Source organism: Brugia malayi (genome assembly GCF_000002995.4).
Source record: "Brugia malayi strain FR3 genome assembly, contig: Bm_v4_Chr4_scaffold_001, whole genome shotgun sequence".
Classification (NCBI taxonomy): Eukaryota; Metazoa; Nematoda; class Chromadorea; order Rhabditida; family Onchocercidae; genus Brugia; species Brugia malayi.
This window is the reverse complement of record NW_025062478.1, coordinates 648,523-666,148: the sequence shown is the minus strand read 5'-3', so window position 1 is coordinate 666,148 and position 17,626 is coordinate 648,523. Positions and strand designations below refer to the sequence as shown.

The following is a 17,626-nucleotide window of genomic DNA, read 5'->3' as shown; positions in this document are numbered from 1 at the left end:
TGATAAAGCTTGATGTATGCTAAGAAGTGTACTAGTAAAATAATGATTACATTACGGTTCCAAATACTCACATGCATCTTTCTATAAAGGACGCGCATTTGAGACTTTTTATACTCATTTAAAATTAAAAGACTAAATTTTCGTAAGTACAAGAACTATATTAAACAAATTCAATTATAAAGGCTTAATGACAAGGCTTGAATCTTTTCTAAAGTAATACAAAATTAAAAGCTACTATTTTAGTGTACGTTTTAAACGAGACCTATATTAATCTATTTAAGTTTATCTTTATTTCTACATAAAGGTAAAAATCCTAACTGTGATGCTTATATATCAGTCACTCATTGATAATAACACTACCTTTTTATAGAAGAAAGTAATGAAATCAATAGTTAATTGATCTCCAAATCAAAAAAGAAAGGAAAAGAAAGGACAATCTACTTATATTACAAATCAATGCTACAAGCTTTTTTGCGCTCAAAATATGGCTATCAACGTTGAAAAAAAAAAAAAAAAAAAAAGGAATAAAAGAATCAAGAAATATAAAATGGATTCAAATCCAAAAATAAATTTCTTCAAAAAAAAAAAGAATCTTAATTCCTCAAAAAAAGAAACTCAAGTTACGGCGTACAAATAACTATTAATTTTATAAATCTGCAATCAATTTGAGGCGGACTTTTTTTTTAGCGCAAATGCAGGAATACTATATTACATGCAACACCAAATATCACTGAACTAACCACAGTATTGTTATACCGTAGGAAAGGAAAATCCAACGGCCATTATTTGAATAGTTATTTGTACGCCGTAACTTGAGTTTCTTTTTTTGAGGAATTAAGATTTTTTTTTTGAATAAATTTATTTTTGGATTTGAATCCATTTTATATTTCTTGATTCTTTTATTCCTTTTTTTTTTTTTTTCAACGTTGATAGCCATATTTTGAGCGCAAAAAAGCTTGTAGCATTGATTTGTAATATAAGTAGATTGTCCTTTCTTTTCCTTTCTTTTTTGATTTGGAGATCAATTAACTATTGATTTCATTACTTTCTTCTATAAAAAGGCATCTGATTGTCCAATATTTTGTTTTTAATGAAGTATATATTTTCTTAGTTAAATTTGTAGAAATTTTAAATTTGCTTCATTGTCATTATTATGCTTGCCGATTTGTCGAAATATGAACAAGGAAGATGTTTTTGGATGTTATTTATAATATTTATATGAAAAGAAATTCCATGTTTTAAAAGATAGTTTCAAAATTATTCAATCATTGAAATATGATGAAGTTGATTTAATCTCTTCACTAAATTATTATTCTTTCATTTTTCATTCTTTGCATATACCGTGTTGAAATAAGGTATATATTTTAATTTAATTTAATTTAACTTAATTTTTAACTTAGCTGCAAAAAAAAAAGCTATAGATATAGAGTGCATATTATATTATACGTCAATTTCTTATTAGCTTATTGCTTAAAACTTTTACCGTTATCATTTTTTTCAGAAATTGTTAATCATTTCAATCGTTCTGTAATTACATTTTTACAGCAGTTCAGCAAGCTGTAAATATTACTTTCTCTTTCTTTCAGAACAAATCTTTATTTTTGACCATTAATTTCTAATCGTTTAATAATCTCGAATTTTTTCCAATTTCCATTTGATTATTGCTAAATTATTTATCTAATCGATTATACAAGATTTTTCTAGATGTTTGAAAGTTTTTCCCTAAAGTTGTATGTTCCGAATTATGGACTAAAAAAGATGAAATTTATTCTTATTTTGCTTACTGCTATTTGCCATCTTTTTCTACGACAGTGCTTTTCAACATGGTTGAACATATTTTAATGTTGCATTGGTATTATAAATTTCAGTAAAAGAGGTAATGAAGCTAAGTAATTTATTTGGTTACTTAGTAGTGTTATTATCAATGAGTGACTGATATATAAGCATCACAGTTAGGATTTTTACCTTTATGTAAAAATAAACTTAGATAGATTAATATAGGTCTCGTTTAAAACGTACACTAAAATAGTAGCTTTTAATTTTGTATTACTTTAGAAAAGATTCAAGCCTTGTCATTTTAAGCCTTTATAATTGAATTTGTTTAATATAGTTTTTGTATTTACGAAAATTTAGTCTTTTAATTTTAAATGAGTATAAAAAGTCTCAAATGCGCGTCCTTTATAGAAAGATGCATGTGAGTATTTGGAACCGTAATGTAATCATTATTTTACTAGTACACTTCTTAGCATACATCAAGCTTTATCAGAAATTATTCTAGCTTTTTCGGTATTTAATTATCTCTAGAAATTTATTTTTTATTTTTTTTTCTTTTTGCTGAATACGATATTCCCGTAAAAGAGATTATATCATAGATGTGTTTTTTTTTTTCTTTCTCTCTATTTGGTTTTATCTTGTTGCAAGTTTCTTTTTTCCTCATAGAAGGAAAAAAGAAAAGAAAACTTAATGATTGTTTGTTCAAGTGAATGTAGTGTATAGTTTTTGATTATTTGCAGCATGAACCGCCTGTGTCTGGTCATCAGTCAGCATTAACAGCTACTAGTACATATGCGGATGATTCGTTAATGTCACCTACTACTACTACTGCTACTGCTTCACAAATACATCGTGGTATGACTCAATCACAATCATCATCTGGTTTAAAATCACGTTTATTCAATGCACTTGGTCTACAACAGCAACAACAACAACCACCACAAACTTAATATTGAAAAAAAAGAAAAAAAAATTCTTAATCATTACCTGGATCTTCTTTTCCTTCGGTTTGTATTGCTAAATGCTAATTTGTTGTTTCGTTTTTTTCGTCATTTTTTGTGAATTTTTATTTTTTATTATTTACTACTTTTTTTTTTTTTTTTTTTTCTTTTTTTTTGTGGTGGTTATTTGCTTTTTATGGATTTTGATGGAAAAATTGCAGTAATATAGAGCTGGCTTATTTCAAATACTACAGCATTGTTCATTTTTGTACCCAAGTTTTAAACTTTGATTTCTCTAAAAAAGTGTTTTTTCTTTTTAGTTCTTTTTAGCTTAACTATTTTTCCTTTTCTCATGCCATTACTTTCATTTCACTACTTTAGAATTTCAATAGTATTAAAGTTGCATCCACTATTTTCACTATTTCTTTAGTTAATTTTCGTAAGTCCCAATTTCGTCGCTGATTTTATTAGGTTTTTTATAAAAATGTAAATGAATGTATGCCGATTTGTTTTTATGTATATTTTCAATTTCTCTGAAGTGTGATATTCCTATGTTTGTAGAGAAATCTGAAGTTGATATTTCTTTATTTGTAGGGAATTTTGTAATGCTCATAAGATATTTAATTACAGTACGAAGAATTTAAATGATTCATTTTTGCCAATTTGGCTTCTGTATAAAATTTTAGAGAACTGTGGTTTAACTGTTCTATTTATACGATATATTGCTAAATCTTTTACATAGCTCACAGTTGTCCCCTTTGACCATTGATGTTGCTACCATCTTATCTGCTAAGTCGGGTATAATCTAAGTTACCATATTCGGAAGAAATGATCAAAGCAAGATTATTTAATTGCTTAGCAACATCTGGATGATCGGCGCCCAGCACCTAAAAAAAGTATTCGTAATGGACAATTACCAGTACTTCTAAAAGGTACATTTATAGCTTAATAATAGCAAAATGAACTTAAATACTTAAATGCTTAAATAACAAATGACACTTAAATGATGTCGTCCTTCATCACTGAATAATTTACTAGCCACATCCTGGCATTTCGCAAAAAGGTTCTACATTTATGATGAAATCTTAGATTTTTTCGAAAAAAAAATTTGAAATCCCAATTACAAAACGAACATTTTCTCGGATTTCCAAAGCTCTCTTACAAAGTGGTTCTGCATCCTTATATTTACCCCGTTTCCCATATAACACTGCCAGATTATTGAGTGTTGCCGCAACAGCGGGATGATTTTCACCAAGACATTTTTCACGTAATGTAAGGAGGCAGCTAACTTACTAAACGAAGCATCTAAACGAAGCATTTCGTTTAGTAAGTTAGCTGCCTCCTTATATTTGTTTTGATCACTAAAAAGGAAAAATATTGAATCTAGTTATAACGAGAAAACATATATTAAAATATTAGACAGACATACATCTTTTCAAGATTATCTACCATTTATTCTGCACTTTTATGTTAAGATCTAAAATTCATATAAATATTTCCCATGATATCTTTTGCGAAATAATCTAAGTCAATCTGGGAAAACAATTCAAACGTTTTTATTTCACAAATAACTTAATGGAAATAGTTATTTTAATCAAAACCATATTAATAGTCAATAACATCGTGTCTTTTGCTAATTAAAAGAATTACCGGTAAACAAGAGCTAGAATATTAAGCATAGTTGCGACATCTGGATGATCGTGCCCACTAGTCTTCTCTAAATCTTCCAGAGCTTGCTTACAAAGAGGTACTGCTACTTCATACCGTCCTTGTGATGCATATTGTATTACCTATAAAATTATTAGCAAATCAATAGCTCAATGATCATTTCGAAAAACTGTTGGAATTAATTTAAAAAATATCTACCAAATTGTGCAGAGTTCGAAGACGAGCTGGAATTTCATAGCCAGCAGATGCACTTGCTGCCATCGAATGAGCAGGTGTGGGATGTGCAAATTGCCCAGACATGTGTCCTATAACTCAACTTATTCTATCGCTGTTCTATTCATTAACTAAATTATAACAGTACAGCTTATAAACAATAGTAATAAAATGTATAACTGGAAATCAGATTAAGACATAATTTTAGTAAGTTTCTAATGCATACAGAGTATAACTAAGTATTCATAAGGAATGTGTGAAAAAATAATGATAAAGCTTGATAACTAAATGGATTGATTAGTAACGAAAGCAAATAACAAAAATGTGCATTACCACTTATTTCCTCGTCTTCTTCTGGACCAAAACCTAAATCCTGAAGAGTGTTGTCATTACGATTGTCGTTCTGATCCATGGTTTTGTCATTTTCCTGAATTCATCTAACAATTTAGATTATATTTTTAACATTAAACACAGATTCAAGGATTTTCTAACTAAGAAACATTTTAAAAGCAAAATTTTGCTAAATGCTTAACATTGTGCAGTTTTTAAAATTTCCAATTCCTTGCATTACTGAATACCGCATTATCAGCAAAATTACTTATCAACTTGATTTCTTAGCTATTTATCGAAAGAAATAATTGCTTACAAACGACTATTATATTAACAGATTTTTATATATCGAACATATAACATGCTTTTCTAATACTTATTTATAGAAGACTCAATATTGCTGCGTAAATTATAAGAAACCAAAATGCAGTAACCTGTTGGTCATCATATTTCTTGATCGAATTCATATATTCTAAGTGCTTTTTTTCCTCTTCCAATTGTGCTACTTGCTGTAATTTAATTATTGTTAAAAATTTGCCAGAGAAAAGCTCAAAAATTAGAAAAAATCGTAAAAAAGGAATTTTTTTTTTTCGTCCTTTAATATCAATTAATATCAGTCAACAAACCTGTCCAGTGGCTTGCAGCTTTTGCTGCGTTGAATTTAATTCATCTCGAAGCCATGCATTCTCTTGACAAAGTCTTCGTACTTGCGCTTTCAACTTCTGTTTCTCGGCTTCTACTGTCTGTAGATGACCAGCTAATGCCATCATAACCTAAATTATTTTTAATAAAATTAAACCCGAACTTTTACTGACTTACTCTGCTGATAGATATAAAAAATAAAAAAGAAAAATATTATTTTTTGTTAAAAAAAAAAAAAAAAAAAAACTAAATTCTAACCTGAGCTTCTTCGATGCCTAAGCGTAACATTTCCAAATTTCTGTCCACAATATGTGTCTTTTCCTCAATAAGTGCCGATTCATCAGCATGCAATCCTTGAATACTACTCACCAATGTACCCTGTAATGCTAACTATTGTTTAGAAAAGTAAACGAATTCTAAGATCGCTTTTTCAGAAAATCATCGGAATATTTGTCTATTTACCTTGATCGATTCATGCTCATCCTTCAGTGCTTCCAAACCCTGTAAAACTGTACGTGTACTTTGTAAGATCTCTTCCTGTGATAATGCTGTCATTCTGCCGATATCCTCTATTTTTTTCCTAAAAATATCATAACCAAATTAAAAAAAAAAATTTTTTTTTTTAAATCTTTGAAGATATTTTTCAAATTGTAAAGAAGGTGAAAAATGTTCAAAAACGTCGCTATTTATAAAATCTGTGGTCATGGATACCTCAACAAAAGGAGAAGATGCAATTAATGCGTAAAGTGAATGAGAAAACCTATTAAAGAGGTAGACAAACGACATCACTTAAAATGTTTGTTAGTTATATGTGTGTGACAGAGAAATGGAAAAAAATCGAAACGAGTATGTCATTTTGTTGGTGACAGATGAAAAATACGTACAGTAACCCTTCATCCTTCTCCTTTTCGCATCAGCTAAGTTCATCCTGACGATAAACATAAACAAACACACACATACACATATACACATACACATACACACATGCACATACACACATGCACATACACACATGCACATACACACATACACATACACACACAAACACACACACACACACACATACACGACCGATCTATATAGCCTTCCTAACATAATCCTCCAAATATCTCTATTCCCACCTTTTTCACCTACACCAAACTCAAATAATATGCCTAAAGGAATGGAATTAATGGAAGAAAAAAATAATAAAAGAATGTCGCGCCTGGGACATCGAAATATCGAAGAACTGCGCCTGGAAGATCGAAATATCATATAAAATGTTGCATATAAATATAAGATGCATATAAATGTTGCTGGTTTAATCAAAAAACCAAACTTGGGGTCAAGAGAGAGAAAGATATAAGGATGATATTATTGATGGTGCTAATATTACTGCTCACACTATTCATACGATAAGGGACCGTTCATCAAAGTCATAATTTATAACTATCACTTTAAAATAGTGATAGTTATAAATCATTCTTTCAATTGAAATTAAATTTTAATTCAAATTTAAATTTTTATTATTAAGAAAATGCTGCAATTTGTATTAGTTCTTTTATATAAAACTTAAAAATAAGTTCTGGTTCTAGCAAACAAATTTCAATTTAATTAAGTGTTTGAACTACTAATTCATTTAAAAATAAACATTTATTGAACTTAATTGATTACTTTTATTTGCATTAAACTTGATCTGCTTGACTACTTTCGACATTTTATGCTAACTTTAGATTTTAAAAGTTAACTTTAAAGCAAACTTTCATTGCAGAAATTTATTAAATCTGCAATTATAATTGAATTCAAATATTTTTTAAATGTTTCAGAGGATGGAATCAACAGAGGATGGATTTAATAAGGTCTAATTTTTGAATTTTATTTTGAGCTAAATCATAAGTTGATATCAATTTGTAATTACCTCTGTAATTATCTTTGTGTGTATGTGGTGGGAGGGAGGGTAGGGATAGTCGAAGGGAGGTATAGAATTATACCTTCCTTCGTCAGTATAACATTAACCAAGCATATAGAAAAAATTTATGGTTTTGAAATTCAGATGGACCTACTGAAATCTGGAATAAATTTCAAAACTTTTGATTTCTATTCATTTTTAAGGATATTTTTTGAATTGGTAGAACTTTAAGCTTTAAAAAGATCTCAAAAATATTTAGTTTTTGTTTTTTTTTTTTTTTTTTAATTTTTGCGTTTTCAATTTTTTTTTTTGAAATGAGTTAAAATCTTTTTTGAAATTAGTTCTGTTTTATTCGGATTTTCTTTTTGGAATCTTTTTTTTAGTTTTTTTTTTGAAAAATTTTTTTTGAATTTTATTAACTGCATGTTTTTTTTTTTTTTTTTCATTCATCTATTTTGCTGCGATTTTCATTTTTTTCTCTTTTTTTTTTTTTTTTTTTTATTAAAACTGTCTCTAGCATGCTTTTTGCTAACTTTTGTTCATTCTACTAGTATTAATTTATTTTTGTTTCATCACCACTAATTTCTATCTTTTTTTCTTTTGTTTCAAAAATTGTCACTTTTATCATTTCTTTGTTTATATTTTGTTTATGCATGTGTTCGGCTATTTCTACAAATTGCGTGTTTTTTTATTTTTTTTTTTTTTATTTTTGCTTTTAACACCTACATTTTTTGCATTTTATAACTGCATGCTTTTTGTAACTTTATACCATTTGCTGTTTTTTTATTAACATTGTTTTTGCATGCGTTTCTTGGGTAGTTATATTAACATGCATGTTTTTTGTAAACTAACACCATTTATTATTAAGATGTACACTCTTTTCTTTTGTATTTATTGCATGCTTTTATTTTCCACTCGTTTTTTATTAACATTGTTTTGCATGCATTTTTTGGTTAATTTTATTAACTGCATGATTTTTGTTACTTTATACTATTTGCTGTTCTTTTATTAACATTGTTTTTGCATGCGTTTCTTGGTTAGTTTTACTAACATGCATGTGTTTTGTAAACTTACTTACACCATTTATTATTAAAGCGTTTTTTCTTTTCTATTTATTGCATGCTTTTGTTTTTCGTTGTTCTCATCGTTTTTTTTTTTTTTTTATTAACATTGTTTTTGCATGCATTTTTCGGTTAATTCCATTAACTACAGCATTTTGTATCTTTACTCATACCATTTGTTATTATGACATTTTTTTATATTGAAGTGCATGCTTTTTTTGTTGGCTTCATTCATTTCTATTAACATTGTTCTTGCATGCGTGTTGAGTATTGTTATTACTATTAGTAGTAGTGTTATTAAATTACTATAATGTCTTATTGTTATTATATTTCCAATTTATTTATTACAATTTATTCTTCACCTAATTTCAAAGTGAACTTTTCTCATAAACAATAATCAAATATAGTTTATAAATTGCAGTGCTTCCTTACGATTAAGCAAGCATATCAATATTCAATGCCATATGCTATTCAAACTAGAAAGCATTTCAGTGAGATGCTGCTATAACTTATGTCTTCGGGACAACGGTATGCTTAATTTCTATGCATTTTCTCTCTTAAATCTCATTTTAAATTATTTCATTTTTTGTTGTTTTAGCAATTTTCGAATAATATTTCTAGTTATTATTAAAAAATCAGATAGTCATTACATGTCAAATAATAAATTAATTTTTTTTAAAAAATTGATCCCAAAAATTGACCTCAATTAAGTGATTTACATAATTACGTAAGAAAATATTAATCCATGCATTCAAAATGATTTGAATTAGTGGAGCTAACAACATTCTTAATGGCTCAAACTATAAATTTAACGAAAATGTAAATTTTAAAATACTAATGAAGTTACAAAAATAAAATTAATCAACGTCATAAAAGTATTTTGAATTTACTGGCAATACGCCATCTTCATGGTCATGATTTTCTTTCATGTTAGTATCATCTCTTTGTTTATCACGGCAGAAAATTGTGAAAAGAATTTTTTGAAATATTAATAAATAATAAAATCAAAAGTAATTGATCCCATCTAATCATTTTTAATTCATTTTAAATGCAAAAATGAATTTTAAGTATAAATATGTACGTTGAAAATGATTAATTCATTTAGTGAATATTGTTTTGAGTTACAGCGAATTTAATGATTAGGTTCGATCAACATTATGAAATCATTTGAACTTATTTGTTTAACATTACATTTTTATTAAACCACCTTCATAACCTACCTTCATGCTGGTGACATCTTTTTATTTGTTATGATATAGGCTAGAATATTCGAACGAATTCTACCAAATGCTCAGAAGATAAAATTAATTGTAAATAGCAATTAATTAACTAATTAATGATTATAGGTGAAGTGAGAAGAGTGTATTTATGGTGTGAGAAAGACGATGAGAGTTAATAAAAATAGAGAGTTGGGAAGATAATTAGAGAATTCTGAGTAACGGAAATAACTTTATCCTAAGTTGAATCACACGAAATAAATCCCTCAAAGGATCATTTAGCAGTGGGTTTGGGTGCAGCATGCGACTAATTCCGATTAGTGAAATTAATGCCACCCTGGAAAGGCGGATTTTCAAAGTTTTTTGGTTTCTTAATTATGTTTACTTCCCTTTTTTCTTATGCAAATGCTAAAAATTAAGGATAAAATTGTACTAAAATATATTTCTACGAATTATTGTTCGATTTTGTTATAATTTATGGTTCAGAATTTATGTTTTCTTTCTCTTTCTCTTCCCCTCTCTCTCTTTGAATTGTTATTTGTGTAACATAATCCCTAATTAATTTATTTTTTTCATTTTTGATAATTTGAATCAATTATTTTGATTTGTATCATTTATGAATATATAATGGATGAGATTAATTTCATGATAATTATTTAATCAGTAATTAGAAAGTATAATTTAAATATATTTTTGATATGAAATATATTTTATAAGGAATACAATTTCTATTAAGATTTTTTGTGTAATATTTAAAATATGAATAATGATTACTTTTAGTTTAGCTCTACTCTATATCGATATATCTTTATGGTTTTTTTTTTTTTATTATTGAAAGATAAGAAGTATGAGAGAAGATTTAATTGAGCTAACAACTTCTGCCTGAATGATCTATGATAGGAAAAAAAGAGATGAATTAGTGCTGCGAAGAATGTATCAAAAAGATGGATATTTTATGATAAAGATAGAAAAATTATTGTGGCAAATAGGTTGAATTAAGAGATGGAAAGTTTTATTCTTTATTTTTTTATTACAATTGTCGCTTATTTTTTCTTTTAACTGCATATTTAACTTTATGAAAAATGATCGATCATAGAAGAGTGATGAGATTAAGCTGTTTTTGCTTTTCTACATTTATCATTTGTCATCGGAGTAATTAATTAATTATGTTTATAAAATTGTTGCAAAAAATTTATTGCTAATGACTTTAAGTGTTACTTAAATATAAGTAACAAAATGAAATTGCAAGATGGAAAAGGGTGAAATGACAAATAATGAGGAAAAAAAAAGGGAATAAGCTGCTTGTTTAGAAAGCAAATGACACTGATAAGTGATCTTATCAGCAGGACAGAATTATTTTATACGATCTGTTATTTTATATGATAATTATTTTACACGATGTGTTAGTCGCAAGTTCGAATGGGTTCTTTTTTTTTTTCTTTTTTTTACTGCAATGTTCGTTCCTTAGCATTACAGCAAAGTAATTCGAACTTTATCAGTTGTTAACTTATGCTTACAAATTGTTGAATAGTTCGGATGCGAAATAATTTAAGAATTTGTTGTTAAGATGATTCCAATTGTTAAATAAAATTTCGATGGAAATAATATTGCTGAATTAATAGGTAATCTATCAGTTAATTCTTAATGATTAATATTTTAATGACTGTATCAATGAAGTAATTCTATTTCACATAAAAAAAAATAAATTGCACAGTCTAATTCTATTCATTCTTTTCAAATTGACATAGTTCATTGATAAAAAGAAAAAAAAAAAACTAATAATTACCAACCACCAAATTGTTTTCACCATTGATTTTACTTTAAGTTATACTAATATTGTCCGAATGAAATCTTTTGAATCGAAATAGAAGGGATTTATCAGGTGATTTGTTTTTGCATTCATTGTATGCATCTGAAAATACTAGTTTTTTTTTATTTTTTTTTAGAAATCTTGACCGACGTCGGGAGTCATCTCGTTTTGCTGCACGTGATCGACGTGGTAAGGAAGCGGATATCTTTACGGATCTCAAAGTAGTGATACCAATTGTTGATGAAGCAACAGTTACACATGTGGATCGGATTGCTATATTGCGGGTTGCATTGACTCTTTGCCGGTTACGAAAAGTTGCAACGAAATGTATTTTTTTTTTTTTTGTTAACAAGAATTATTGATATCTTGCATTATGTAAATTTTCATAATAAACAGCTTACAGTAATGCAAGAATTGTTTTTCTTGCATCTGCAAACATTAGGCAAATTCATTTTTCTTCAACTTTAGCTATGAAAACCTGAAATGCACACCAGTTGCAGCGTAAGCAAGCAGGTTATTTAAAAACATCATTGGAATCTAGCCGTTAGAATTAGTGGGAGTAATAAATCTTCCCAATATATTGTTTAGCTTTATTTGAAAATGCCGGAAAGAGATTCCTTGAAATTACTGGATGTTAATTTTCAATTTTGATGCTCAGATTTCGATCTCTTTGTTGGATACCTTATGTGACAGTAAATATTCCAAATAGTTTTTATCTGGAACTTCAAAAGTTTTTTTTTTTGAATTTAAATAATTTCAATCTTTCAAATTTTTGGAATAAAAATAAATTTCAGTTTTGAAAACTAATCTCACTGAGGAACATCGATGTTTATGGTCTGAAACAACATTGCTAGAGTGTTTAGATGGTTTTCTGGCTATTGTTGACCTGGATGGTATCATCCTATACGTTAGTGAAAGTGTCTCCATCTACCTCGGACTTACGCAAGTATGTTACATTTTCCTTTTTTTCAAACACAGTTTTTCTTTTTTTTTTTTCCGCTTTTCTAAATAGATTGATTTAAACGAAATAAAAAATTTATGCCTACTATTTCTGTTGAAAATTGTATTGAAGACGACATCATAAATGTGAGAAAAAAAGTTTTTCCTCAATAACCCTTATTATCAGATGGGTGACGATTTTCGAGAAAGCATTTCTACTTTATGAAATTGTTCTCTCTACTTCTTGTTAGTGCAGCGATTGTCTGTTGTGTTTGTAATATATATTCATATAAAACTATGTATAAAATTATAAAACTAATAAAATTAATGTATATTCTTGCACATGTATATTCTTATAAAACTCACTTAATAAAATTTAAATTTCAAACTCGATTAAAAAGCAGTCGTGAATTTTAAGAGATAAAACTTATTTTAAAAGAAAATAATCTTGCTGAAAGAATTTGTCTACTTTTGTTTTAAATCAAATCAAAAAAAAAAAGAGTGAAAGAAAATTTTCAAATTTAGTAAGAACAAAATAGAAAAAATGTTTCACTGAATTTAAATTAACGCTAAAATTCTGATTATCACTAAAAATAGAAATTAGAATTTACAATAATAATTTATGGATTATAAATGATTTCTGCAGATTTTTTTTTCTTAGTTATATAAATTGAGTTGCATTGATAATAATAATCCAATTTGTCATTTAAACGAGCATTTCATTGATAATAAAATTTATCATTAAAAAAACTAAAAATTGAAATTGAAAAATTTAACTTACTGAGCACAAATGGCGATTGAGTGGGAAACAGAAATAATGGTATTAATGTTGCGACAAGTGATGCGATAGCGATTTGTGTGATACTTTTTGTTGGTCGCAAAACGCTATAAAATGTTATAAATGCAATAGTAGCAAAAAGTATTGGTTGAAACATTTCGCATATCTGAAATTATCAATAATTATCATTCTGAATTCTTTCTATTATTTCGATTATTTTCTAAAATTTTCTGTCGCTAACTTTTCAGCAAAATGAACATAATTTTCAATTGCAAATACTTTAACTTTCAAAAAAAAAAAAAAAAGATTAAAAAAAGAAATTAGTATATTTTATTAGTATTTAAATGCTATTTAAATGAAATGAATGATTAAACTTACGAGGACAAATTTTTGTTCCCAATTATTGAAATGCTCCCATATTAACAAAATTTTTGTCATTTCCATTATAATCAAAAGTAGTGAAAGTAACATCTAAAAGAATCGTTCCTTTTTTTTGTTTTTTTTTTTTTAAAATGTGAAATAAAAACGAAAATTATTTCTTGTAATTTATTTTAATTGAAAAATAACATATAAAATTTAACCCTTCGTATATATGCTGTCATTTGATATTTATAAATTAACACAAATAATTAATAATTTAGTTGCTTTTTATGCTTTAAATTATAAAGTTTTTTGTTCTTTTATTTTAGGAAAAATTACTATCAAAAAAAAAAAAAAAAAAACTTGAATTTTCTGTTTTTACTTTTCTTATAGCAAAAATTAACAAAAAAAAAAAAATAGTAAAAAAAATTTATAATAAATTCAAATTTAATTTTCAACATGTTATGGCAAATTCAAATTGACAGGTAAGTAGTTATCACTAATTTTTAAAACGAAATAATTGAAAATATTGAAAATATTTCTTAAGTAAAAGTTAAATCCAAATATATTATGAAAAAAAAAATTTATGATTTTTTTCAATTTTCATATTAACTCATATAAATCTTAAATTAATTACAAATGTTTTCGAAAAGTAAAACTTATTACATTCAATTTTTATCAAAAATTCAAAACAAAAAACGAAAATACCTGAGTAACTGTTAAAATTTTTTGATAAGAAACAATACGTTCGAGTCGTCTAGATCGTCGATTAATTTCTGATAAGATATCAAGATTTGGTGTACGATGAAGCACTGCTGAATTGTTAGGAATTGTTGTTCGTTGAATTTCAAGCTGATACGGTCGATAAAGATAATACGGTGATCTGCACGTATATAACGTATCAACGTCACGGATAAACGTCATTATGAAGAATTTACGTTTGCAAATTGTTGAATGAAATAAATATACGATTGCTTTATATGAACATGAAAATCAATTAATCTTCATTTCAATCATTTGTATTTAGTAAAATTTTAAATTAACATATAGATTAAATTTAGGATTGTAAACGATATTTGAATAAATAAACTAAATAATAAAAATTAACTAGTGATAAAATAAATGAGAAAATGAAAACCTTTTAAGATAGATGGGAGAAGCGTACTGCATAGGTCCATTACTTTTGTTACAAAAGCATTAGCATCAGAAAATAGTTATCGATGTTTTTAATCGACTAATTCAAAATTAATTATCTAATAAAAATTACATCTGCAAAAAAATTAATTATCAAAATTTTGCATCATTCAAATTATTCCATTCTAAATTACTTTCAGTAACAACAAGACAAAAACAAAAATTTTTTTTTAATGAATTTCATTCTATTTTTATACATATTTTTCTGTTATGGAAATGAAACTAACAAAATAAAATATCGAAATGTTTAAATGTGTTAAAATAAATATTAATTTAGAGCAATGATTACAGAAATATACTAATTTTTTATTCATAGATAAATAAGATTGTTAAAAAGAAGGTAATAATAATTAAATTTGTAATTTAAATTTGCTTCAAAACTTATGGAAGTAATTAAATACTCAACTAATCGTTTAATCTTTTTCATTCTTCTACAATTAATTTTCTTTTTTTTTGCACGGGAAGAGAAAGATAGCAAAAAGAAGATTTATATTTATTAAATTTGTGTTTTTTAAAATTAATAATGATTAGTAATAGTACATGATGCAAAATGTGTTCATTATATCTATGTAAAGTATTTTCAACTAAATCTTAATAATTACAAAAAAAGAAATTTTGATTAATTTACGGTTCATATCTCAAGAAGATAACTAGGAGGTAAGAAGATAACTCAAGAAGATAACTAGGAAAAAAGAGAAATTTAATTAAATTTGTTAGGTTTATATGAAAATTTGGAATGCATAGAAATTTAGCTTTTTAAACTGATTATAAACTTAATTAATTAGTAGAAAGAAATTATAATTTAAAATGTGAAATCAATATAAAGTCATTTCATTGATTTCATTTAATCTATTGAAATAAAATGAAATATATTCCAATAAATACGATTAAATAATATTAAATTAGTAATGAAATATTTTCATGCAAAAGAAATTAAACAAAAAAAAAAAATGAATCATCAAAGGATATCATATTAAATTTGAATAAAGTATTTTGTAAAACAGTGATAGTTTTAAACCATTCTTGCAAATAAAATTAAATTTTAATTCAAATTTAAATTTTTATTATTAGGAAAATGCTGCAATTTGTACTAGTTCCTTTATACAAAACTAAAAAAGAATTCTGGCAGATTTCAATTGAATTAAATGTTTAAGCTACTAAAAAATATAATTCAATAAGAAAAAAGGACATAATTTGAACTTGATTATTTTCTATGTTCTGTATGGTCACTGGTCACACTCGGTGTGGTCAATTTTCAACTTAGAAAAATATAAATTAAACTTTAATAATTGAGTTTTAAACATTATTTCAGCAGCAAAATTAATAAAATTTTAAAATAGATTATAAACTTGATCTGCTTGACTGTTTTTGATATTTTATGGTAACTTTAGACTTTAAAAGTTAACTTTAAAGCAAACTTTCATTGCAGAAATTAATCAAATCTGCATTTACAATTAATTTCAATATTTCTTAAATAATTAATCACAAATCCAGATAGGGATACTTAAGAAATTTCGACAGATTTTAAAAGCTTTATTAAATCGAATATTAAAAATGTTTTAATATTTTCTTTATAATTCTGTTTCAATTAAAATCTGCCAATGCTGGAAAAATATAATTCATTTTAAAATGAATATTTCGAACTTAATGACTTTGTATAATTTAATTAGAAAAAAAGACATGATTTGAACTTAATTGAAAACTTTCTATGCTCTGTATGGTCACTGGTCACACTCAGTGTGATCATTTTTCAACTTAAAAAATTTTAATATTGGAATTTAAACATTATTTCAGCAGCAATATTAATTAAATTTTTAAATAGTGATAGTTTTAAACCATTCTTGCAACTAAAATCAAAATTTTATTTCAAAATTATGTTTTAATTATTAGGAAAATGCAGCAATTTGAATTAATTCTTTTATATAAAACTAAAAATAAGTTCTGGTATTAGCAAATTTCAATTTAATTAAGTGTTTAAGCTACTAAAAACTCTAATTTAATTAGAAAAAAAGAAATAATTTGAACTTTATTCATTATTTTCTATGCTCATTGGTTACATTCGGTGTGGTCATTTTTCAACTTAAATAATTTTAATAATTGAGTTTAAACATTATTTAAGCAGCAAAATTAATTAAATTTTTAAATAGTGATAATTATAAACTATTCTTGCAATTAAAATTAAATTTTAATTCAAATATAAATTTTTATTATTAGGAAAATGCTGCAGTTTGAATTAGTTCTTTTATATAAAACTTAAAAATTAAAACTTTTAAAATCTGTCGAAATTTCTTAAGTAATCCTATCTGGATTTGTGACTAAAATTAATATTTAAAAAATATTTGAAATCAATTATAATTGCAGATTTAATTAATTTCTGCAATGAAAGTTTGCTTTAAAGTTAACTTTTAAAGTCTTATTAAATTATAATTTTTAGTAGCTTAAACATTTATTTAAATTGAAATTTGCTAGAACCAGAACTTATTTTTAAGCTTTATATAAAGGAACCAATACAAACTGCAGCATTTTCCTAATAATAAGAATTTAAATTTGAATTCAAATTTAATTTTAATTGCAAGAATGATTTAAAACTATCACTATTTAAAAATTTAATTAATTTTGCTGCTGAAATAATGTTTAAAACTCAATTATTAAAGTTTAATTTTTTATTTATATTGAAAAGTGACCACACCGAATGTGACCAGTGACCATACAGAGCATAGAAAATAATCAATTAAGTTCAAATTATGTCTTTTTTTCTAATTAAATTATGTTTTTAAGTTTTTCAAACACTTAATTAAATTGAAATTTGCCA

At 25.8% G+C, this 17,626-nt stretch overlaps 3 protein-coding genes across 3 annotated transcripts; 2 read left to right on the top strand and 1 right to left on the bottom strand.

Annotated features, from left to right (window-relative positions):
* Positions 1 to 2,188: 2,188 nt before the first annotated feature.
* Positions 2,189 to 2,723, top strand: Bm9059 (Uncharacterized protein; the record flags this gene model as incomplete). Its single annotated transcript, XM_043081203.1, has 2 exons — positions 2,189 to 2,194; positions 2,514 to 2,723. The coding sequence occupies 2 exons, from the start codon at positions 2,189 to 2,191 to the stop codon at positions 2,721 to 2,723; spliced, it is 216 nt and encodes a 71-aa protein (XP_042937137.1).
* A 773-nt stretch (positions 2,724 to 3,496) lies between these two features.
* Bm9032 (Uncharacterized protein) lies at positions 3,497 to 6,122 on the bottom strand (the record flags this gene model as incomplete). The annotated part of the gene is made up of 10 exons (XM_043081202.1): positions 3,497 to 3,601; positions 3,848 to 3,921; positions 4,008 to 4,075; positions 4,365 to 4,504; positions 4,581 to 4,687; positions 4,929 to 5,022; positions 5,360 to 5,434; positions 5,552 to 5,698; positions 5,826 to 5,945; positions 6,030 to 6,122. The coding sequence occupies 10 exons, from the start codon at positions 6,120 to 6,122 to the stop codon at positions 3,497 to 3,499; spliced, it is 1,023 nt and encodes a 340-aa protein (XP_042937136.1).
* Positions 6,123 to 9,027: 2,905 nt separating this feature from the next.
* Bma-hif-1.2 (Uncharacterized protein) lies at positions 9,028 to 12,708 on the top strand (the record flags this gene model as incomplete). Its single annotated transcript, XM_043081201.1, has 4 exons — positions 9,028 to 9,044; positions 11,680 to 11,870; positions 12,338 to 12,489; positions 12,670 to 12,708. 4 exons carry the CDS (start codon positions 9,028 to 9,030, stop codon positions 12,706 to 12,708), a joined length of 399 nt encoding a protein of 132 aa, XP_042937135.1.
* Between the last annotated feature and the right edge of the window lie 4,918 nt (positions 12,709 to 17,626).